Genomic DNA, 9382 nt, shown 5'->3' with positions numbered 1-9382 from the left:
ACAGTTCAGTGTGAAAATAAAAACTGTGTAAATAGATAGGCTGTGCAAAATAAAAAATGTTTCTAATATAGTTAGTTAGCCAAATATGTAATATATAAAGGCTGGAGTGAACAGATGTCTAATAAAACAGCCAGAATCCAACGTCCTGCTTTTCAGCTCTCTAACTCTGAGTTAGTCAGCGACTTGAAGGGGGGCCACATGGTACATTTCTGTTCAGTGAGTTTGTAATTGATTCTCAGCATTCAGCTCAGATTCAAAAGCAACAGATATGACCCATGTGGCCCCCCCTTTAAGTCTCTGATTGGTTACTGCCTGGTAACCAGGGTAACCAGTCAGTGTAAACCAAGAGAGCTGAAAAGCAGGAAGTAGTGTCCTAACTGACTTGTTATACATCAAATCACTCCAGCCTTTATACATTACATTTTTGGCTAACTAACTATATTAGAAACATGTTTTGTTTTGCACAGCCTATCTATTTAGCCAGTTTTCATTTTTACACTGAACAATTCCTTTAAGTTTGAGTCCTCCAAAAGACTTAGTAAAGATTCATAAAAATTATGTTTATATAGGGAATTATTATATTTGTTTCCTCATAATTTAATACCCCTTTTCAGTTGAAAATATATCAAATGATCTTTTTCCTTTAATTGATAACATTATTGAAGAACATTCCAAGAATATGCTTCTCCTGTATTTAGATCTGTTAAATGTCTTCTTTGAGAAACACCATCTGATCTCTAAATGACTTTCCTGTTATTACGGTGTCCTTATATAAAGGATTATTTTTTATATCAGCCAGTTTATCTGACCAATTCCCAGGCCGGATTTGTGGCAAGACCATAAAGGCGGCAAAATTTTAGGGGAGGCATGCCGCCCAGCCGCATCCTGAAGTGTATGGGGAACACAGCTTTCCCCAGCGATATGACGTGCACTTGCGCGGGGAAGGGGGATGGTGCGCGCCAATATCGGGCGATAGGACCCAGAGGCCTCGGGGCGCCCAGGAGAGAAATCCAGTGCTGCCAATTCCTATGGAGAGAGGAGATAATATGTACTTATTTTATAGTTACCTATAGAAACCAATCAGTGATTAGCGTTTTAAAGCAGGCTGAAAAAAAATTGCCCAGTGATGACCCCCAGTGTATGCTGTTTTATTATAATGGAAGTGATGCAGATGTTGATTTGCAGATATATCACCCACCCCATCACCCCCTGGTGTGCTGTTGTACTGGGATGTTCCATTCCCATTGGCCTTGGCGAAGTGAGAAAACACCAGCTTACCCCCAGGGGGTAATGTTATGCTCTAGTGGGCAGATCCCTTTCAACCAAACTTTTATTGCATGGCTGATGCAGGCTGGAACATTCTTGTCTATTTTGTGTGGGTGTTTTTGTGATGCTATATATTTTGGTTCTGCAGCTTACAGGCTTAGACTTGTAACTGTGTTTGGGAATAATGTGACCAGCAATCACATCTTACAGAAAAGAGCTGCCACCCATCAACATAGGCATCAAAGGTTAATACGTTTATGAGATTTACCCCTAACAATCATATAACAAGCCATAATGATGTCCATATAGACATCAGGGGGCACATGTATCAGATATTATTCCCAGCAGTTGATTCCAGAAATATTATTTACACTACACCTTCCAGTTAACAGAACATGTTCAATGCAAAAGTATTTTAGGGGCATTTTTTGGCCATGTGGGAAGAGATTTTGAGCAAAGGAGAAAATGCCTCATGTGACATTGACATTATATCCCATTTAGTGGGACTTATATACTCAATGACATATTGGATATGATGTCTTATCACAGATACCTCTGGCAAAGCCTGTGCCAAGCCAATGTACCATCAATCGGACTTCACTGTTACATTCAAGGCAAATCATCATGTCACCTAACAGCTAACAATCATAGTAGATGCCGTTGGTGCAGCCCTGGGCATGAAAACATGGGCAAAAGAGCCGACTTTGCCACTTTTATTTAACTTGTCCATTAATAACTTAGGGGAGAGTATTGTAAGTAATGTATCAGTGTTTGCAGATGACACAAAACTATCCAGCCCAATAAATTCCATCCAGGATGTGGCACTTGCAACAGGATCTTGACAAACTGCCAATATGGGCAGCTAAGTGGCAAATGAGATTCAATGTTCATAAATGTAAAGTCATGCACCTGGGATGTAAAAATATCCACTTATTCCGTTAAAGGGGAAGGAAACCTAGTCGGCGCAAACCCCCCACCCCCCTCCCGTTTGTTGCCCACCCTCCCTCCTCCCCCCTGGCCTACCTGTCCCGCTGGGCAAATGCCCCTAACTTGTTACTTACCCTTCTGCGCAGGTCCAGTCCAGGGAGTTCACCGACGACATCTTCTTCCACGCGATCTTCTTCCTGCTGTGAACGGCGTTTTGGCGCATGCGCAGTAGGATCATTTCACCGGTACGATCTACTGCGCATGCGCGTGACTTTTCACAGCAGGAAGAAGATCGCCTGGAAGAAGATGTCGTCGGTGAACTCCCTGGACTGGACCTGCGCAGAAGGGTAAGTAACAAGTTATGGAGGGAGGGTGGGCAACAAACGGGAGGGAGGCTGGGGGGTTTGCGCCGACTAGGTTTCCTTCCCCTTTAATGGGACTGCACTAGGCAAATCCATTATGGAAAAGGACCTTGGAGTCCTTGTAGATGATAAACTTGTCTGTAACAAGCAATGCCAGTCAGCAGCATCAAGGGCAAATAAGGTCTTGAGCTGTATTAAAAGGGGCAGAGATTAACTACAGTTAGTAGTTATTCTTCCACTGTATAGAGCACTGGTAAGGCCCCATCTAGAATATGCCGTACAGTTTTGGTCTCCATCACTCAAACAGGACATTATTGTATTAGAGAGGGTACAGAGAAGGGCAACTAAGCTGGTAAAAGGAAAATCTTAGCTATGAGGAAAGACTGGCCAAGTTGGGGATGTTCATGCTGGAGAAGAGGTGCTTAAGGGGAGATATGATAACTATGTATAAATATATAAGGGGTTCGTATAATAATCTCTCTAATGCTTTATTTACCAGTAGGACTTTTCAGCTGACACAAGGTCACCCATTCCGATTAGAAGAAAAGAGGTTCCGCCTAAATATTGGGAAGGGGTTTGTTACAGTGAGAGCTGTGAAGATGTGGAATTCTCTCCCTGAATCAGTTGTACAGGTTGATACATTAGATAGCTTTAAAGGAGAAGGAAAGTAATCTTGCACTTGGGGGTGCCAAATGTTAGGCACCCCCAAGTGAATGTATTTACTTACCTGAAACCCCGGGCCGGTGCTCCTATCAGTAGAAAACTGCACCGGCCCGGGGTTATTCCAGGGAGCACAACGGATCGATCCTCTTCCAACTTCTTCTTTCTTCAAATTTCCCAGGGCAGACGCATGCGCAGTAGAAAGAAATAGACGACTTTTTAGTTAAAGTTTGGCATTTTGCTCTACTGTGCATCCGCAGCCATGAGAAGAAGTAAGAAGCTGGAAGAGGATTGATTCATGGTGCTCACTGGAAGAACCACAGGCCAGTGCTCCTATTAGCAGAAAACTTTACCGGCCTGGGGTTCTTTCAGTGAGAACTTCTTCCGGCTTCTTCTTTCTTCTTGTGGCTGGAAGAACCCCAGGCTGGTGAAGTTTTCTGCTGATGGGAGCACTGGCCTAGGGTTTCAGGTAAGTAAATACAATCATTGGGGGTGCCTAACATTTGGCACCCCCAAGTGCAAGATGACTTTCCTTCACCTTTAAGAAGGGGTTGGATGGTGTTTAGCAAGTGAGGGAATACAGGGATATGGGAGATAGCTCATAGTACAAGTTGATCCAGGGACTGGTCCGATTGACATTTTGGAGTCAGGAAGGAATTTTTTCCCCCTTTGAGGCAAATTGGAGAGACTTCACTTTGCGTTTTTTGCCTTCCTCTGGATCAACTGGCAGTTAGGCAGGTTATATATAGAGTTAAAAATCATTGAACTTGATTGACGTGTGTTTTTTCTAACAAAGTAACTTTCTATGTTACTATATTACTTTGCACCTATCACTGACACACCTGTTGCAGCTCCAACTATGACCGAGGCACAAAACAAGGTACATAGAGCTGCAATGAAGCAGGATAAAGCACTTACTTTCATAATGACCCAAATGCAACTTGTACATCACTTACATACAAGCAAACAAACACACACACGTGTTTATATCAGTCCAGTAGGTGCACACATCAAAACAAGCACCTATATAATGACTGGGTGCTCTAAGGTATATATTGATCATAAGCCGACATATAGTAAACACAAAAGATATACAAAATACTTGTGTTTCATGTTATAGTTTTTTGTTTTTTTATACTGAATATTGTATTATATTTTATTCACTTATCTCTTCAGAAAATCATCAGTCTTCATGACATACATTGGACAGGACAGACGAGAGTTGCGAATAGGGTTTGTACAGTATGTGTATTGCCTAATCCTTGTGCCCCAGCAGGAAGCCTCCAGCCTACTTCTACTGCACTACCTGACACCTAGACCTTCATCTTCATCTTCACACCTTCTGGAGATATTCACACGTTTCCCCCAATCCCCGTCTGAGATCTCCAGCCCCCTATAAAGCCCCAGAAGGAGGTCCCCATTCAGCATTCAGGCCCAGAGGAGGACACATCACTGTGGGAAGAGGCAGATTTGGAAGTGTGGCTGTGGCATTGGGATGCTTGGATATACCCAAGGGATGGAGCAGCTCTACAGCACCTACTTCTCCTCCAGTGACCATCTAATGAGCTCCAGGTCTGCCCTGGACTCCCTCATGGGAATGGGTTTCCCTCCTGTACAACAGAATCCAGTACAGCAAGTTAATGTTAAAGGTAAGTCTTTATTACACAACTAATAGATTCCATATATGTTCACTGTATGTCATGTTATTTTTATGGCAGCACTAGGACTGTGCCCTACTCACATGTATTTTCTAGCCATCAGGTCCAATTTGTAGCAGCTAAAATCAGTCCACTGGTCTGGTACTGGACTTTTCTGCTAGCCTTCACTTCCAGTCTGTAATAAGTCTGCATATAATAAGTCACCAAATATTGAAGATGAATTGAGAATTATTGTACTAAAATAATTATTACAAAATTAAATATTCTTTATTTCACATGACTAATTACTATTATATTCCATTAGCAGACATGAAGGCTGGGGATCTTAGAGCCAATCAGACAGAACAGCACAAGGAAGCCTCCAATCAGCAGAAAGTTTCCCCCACATTGATGTCCAATCGCAGGAAGAGAACTGTCTACAGTCCCTCAGATCTGGCCCTACTGGAGCAGAACTTCCAAACAAATATGTACCCAGACATCCACCAACGGGAGGAACTGGCCAGACAAATGGGCTTGCCCGAGTCTCGCATTCAGGTAGGTACTTGTGATTTATGTGTCCAGTCCAGTTAAAACCACAAACTGTAGATGTCGGTGTAGTTTCGGACTGGCCCACCAGGATACCAGGAAAACTCCCGGTGGACCCAGGTGTCAGGGGGCCTTTGTGCTGCTAAAGAGTTGGCCTATGTCATGGCCATTTCCTATTTCTTTGAGAACAAAGATACTAAATAGATGGAATACTATATTATAGTATGTAAAGAATAGAGACTAGAAGAATAAAGGTTGATTGGGTGGGCCCCTGGTGTCCCAGTCCGACACTGTAGATGTCCATGAAGGTTAATACACCATGTTTGTTATAGATTGTTTGCCATTTATTGCCCAGCCCTGAGCTCATTGTTTGCCCCTTTAAATTTCAGGTTTGGTTCCAGAACAGGAGGTCAAAAGCCAGACGCCAAGGATCCAGATCTACCAAGCCGGGGTCTGTGGAATATTACTATAACAGCACCCCGATGTACAACTCAGCACCCACAGCCAATGGCACAATCACCATAGCACAGCAACAGCAGATGTTGTCCTACCAGCAGCAGGTCCAGCCATTGACCACTCTACACAATGGCTTCCACCCAAAAGTCTCCATGCAAGGAACCAATCAGAACAAGATTTATTCATCGGCACCAGCTCCAAATTCAGGGAAGGTGTTTCAGCAGCATTCAGTGGGGTTTCCACAGCATCAAGTCCAACCCATTATGAATTTACAGCAGAATTACTACCACCAGCCCCAGGACTTCCTGTCCTCATGGTCCCCCTCATGGGCAGCCCCCAACCAGAGACTCCCATTGCATCTAACAGCATCTAGTATCTACCCTCACAGTTACCTGCCTAGTGAGCTCATTACAAGCCACTGCACCCATGGTATGATCCCTAACAAGGAGATTGAGGGAGAACTATGTGGAAGACATAACCAAGTATCCATGCATTCCAACCTTATGATGGACTTTCCACCTAACAAGACCATCACCCCCGATATGAACACCATCATCCCACAGATCACAGATGCTACAGGCTGGAGCAGCCAGGAGGGTACCGATGCCTACTCTACACAGGGGGCACTGCCCAGGGCACAATGTAGCCCCTATGGACAGGGATCTCCTGCCTCAGACTCAGGAATCAGTGACGCATATGCAGAGTCAGTGTCAGACTGGGAAGAGAATATTATCAAGACTCTATTCTGAATACTCAATGGCTACACAGCAGATATGGAGGCTTCAGTAGGTGGGATTCTGGGTAGCACTGGAGTTGATCAGTATGTGGCCAAGGCTTGTAGAGGACTCACATACTAAGGCACTTGGGCACTTGGCTCTTTATATTTTGTGATATTATATCTCCTATTATTGCAACGGACACGTTTTGGCAAATGTATATTTCTGTTTAATATCAGCATATTATTAAGAATTAAGAAATAATGCTGACCAGGTTCACTTATAATTGCACTAATAAAGTATTTTTTTTTAAAAAAAACACTTTCTTTCTCAAGTCGGTTTTGGGCTCATGTGGCACATTGGGTATGTATCATACTGTTAGAGGGGATTTATCTGGAGATGCCAAAATAATCAATTTAAAGGGGTACATATGATTTAGGAAACAACGGGTACATTGCAGATGTTCGGCTCAGCAGTTTGCAAGTGAAAATTGCTAGTCTTTGGGTCCACAGAGCATCAATGGAAATGTCTAACCTTATATTTAAATACTAATATGCAGAATGATAAGGGTCTGTTGCTACTATAGTAATTATTGTTATTACCCCTCATTAAGTGGGACCGACATATTTTGCAGCCCATCAGTCCCTGCCGCAGTGGAGCTTGCAATCTAAGATTCCTTCATTCACACACACACACACCGCAGGGTTAGTTTTATCACAAGCCAACTAATCTGCATGTATGTTTTTGGAGGGTGATCATACATTACCAAATTCTGTTTCATTTGTCTGATAAAGAAAAATATAATTCCCTGAACTAGTTTGCATGGTTTTAAGATTATTTGTATATATAGCTGCAATTCCCAATCCTTTGGGTCTGACTCTTAATAAAACATAACACGAGTTACAACTGAAAAGTCCCCCTCATTGTCTGTACAGAGAGATACCATAACTTTGACAGCATAGGTATTCCCCTGTACTAAACACAATTCAGTAGGAACAGCCCCCTAAGTTTGCTCATAGTCTGTACAGAGAGATCCCATAAAACTATGGCAGCATAGGTATTCCTCTGTACTAAGCACAATTCAGCAGGAACAGTCCCCTAAATTTGCTCATAGTCTGTACAGAGAGATACCATAAAACTATGGCAGCATAGGTATTCCCTGTACTAAGCACAATTCAGCAGGAACAGCCCCCTAAGTTTGCTCATAGTCTGTACAGAGAGATCCCATAAAACTATGGCAGCATAGGTATTCCCCTGTACTAAGCACAATTCAGCAGGAACAGTCCCCTAAGTTTGCTCATAGTCTGTACAGAGAAACCATAAAACTATGGCAGTATACGTATTCCCCTGTACTAAGTACAATTCAGCAGGAACAGTCCCCTGAATTTGCTCATAGTCTGTACAGGGAGACCATAAAACTATGGCAGCATAGGTATTCCCTTGTACTAAGTACAATTCAGCAGGAACAGCCCCCAAGTTTGCACATAGCCTGCACAAATCCAATGTCTGTTCTTTCATTGCTGTGAATTCTGCAGTCAAACCTCACCCACCTGACACTTACCTCTTCCATGAAGGGGGTGATTTGGCTGTTACAGATCCATGTGCTCATAGGGACTATTTGCAGGTCGGTTGCCTAAAGTCACTTGCCTCCTTATGACAGAGGGCTGCTCTTGCACATTACAGGCCCTTTGAACACTTCATTGTCCAAGGGTCAGAACCAGAAAGTGATACATTCAGATTAGGATTTCATTAGCACATAACTTTAAAACCATCATTGCATAAAATTAATTTAATGGAAACTTGCTTATAATCACATATTCTGTCAATAGGCAAAGAAGATTTTTTTGTTTCACCGTCCCATTAACTTGTATGTTGCCTTTTCTAATCCCCTGATTTGCCATTTCTCTCCTGTGTTACTTGGTTTCAGATTGTAAAAATTAAATAACTGGCAAAATAAAGGAAATGGCAGTCAGGGCCAGGACTATGGGTCGGCAGAAGAGGCAGTTGCCTGGTGGGCAACGCTGGAGGGGAGGGGGGGTTGGGCACATCTTGCCTGCATTCCCCTAGTCCAGGGCCTTGTGCCCCTCCAGTACCGGCATCTCACCACCACTGATTCTCCTGCCCCCTTCGTCTCCCTACTGTCATCTCATGAGCATGTATATGTGATCACACGTTCACTCTCAGGGGGCAGTTGTGGAGCAGGGTTGCTGGCCCTGACACAATAAACCAAATTATCATGAAAAAGCATAAATCTATCGAATCATTGGGATAAACTTACAGCTTTACAAGTTGGGCCCGGGTGCTCATGCCCCAGACCTTCAGTTTAGGGGAGTAATTCACGACAAAAACAGCATTAGGCAGGAACCAATCCGGAACGTCCAACAAAAGTAGAATCCAAGAGACAAAAATTGAATATAAAAATTAGTGTCACGCAGGGACACTTAATCATAGAGCCTATATGATTAAGTGTCCCTGCGTGACACGAAACGCGTCAGGCATCATTATTTTAGATGTAATGTAAAATAAAGTATCATATTTATATATTACATTTTTGGCTCTTGGATTCTACTTTTGTTGGACGTTCCGGATTGGTTCCTGCCTAATGCTGTTTTTGCCCTGACAGCAGTATAATACTCATTTCTGAGGTGTCTCCACCTGCACTGTCATCATACACTTTCCTATGTCACAGTTATATCGTTACTCATGTATATATATAGTGAATAAAGTACCTCCTCTTGTAAAATATAAGGGTATTATAAGTTACCGAGGAGTTTCATGACCATATAAAAGCACAATATCCTCATATTTTACA

General features: G+C 42.8%; 1 protein-coding gene across 2 annotated transcripts; it reads left to right on the top strand.

Annotated features, from left to right (window-relative positions):
• Positions 1–4627: 4627 nt before the first annotated feature.
• bix1.2.S (Brachyury-inducible homeobox 1, gene 2 S homeolog) lies at positions 4628–7497 on the top strand. Of its 2 annotated transcripts, none has more exons than XM_018264215.2 (3): positions 4628–4864; positions 5181–5407; positions 5788–7497. In XM_018264215.2, exons 1-3 carry the CDS (start codon positions 4711–4713, stop codon positions 6601–6603), a joined length of 1197 nt encoding a protein of 398 aa, XP_018119704.1. In that variant the 5' UTR covers positions 4628–4710; the 3' UTR covers positions 6604–7497.
• The last annotated feature ends 1885 nt before the right edge of the window (positions 7498–9382 follow it).

Source organism: Xenopus laevis, chromosome 5S, assembly GCF_017654675.1.
Source record: "Xenopus laevis strain J_2021 chromosome 5S, Xenopus_laevis_v10.1, whole genome shotgun sequence".
Lineage (NCBI taxonomy): Eukaryota > Metazoa > Chordata > Amphibia > Anura > Pipidae > Xenopus > Xenopus laevis.
This window is presented reverse-complemented; position numbering and strand designations above follow the sequence as displayed.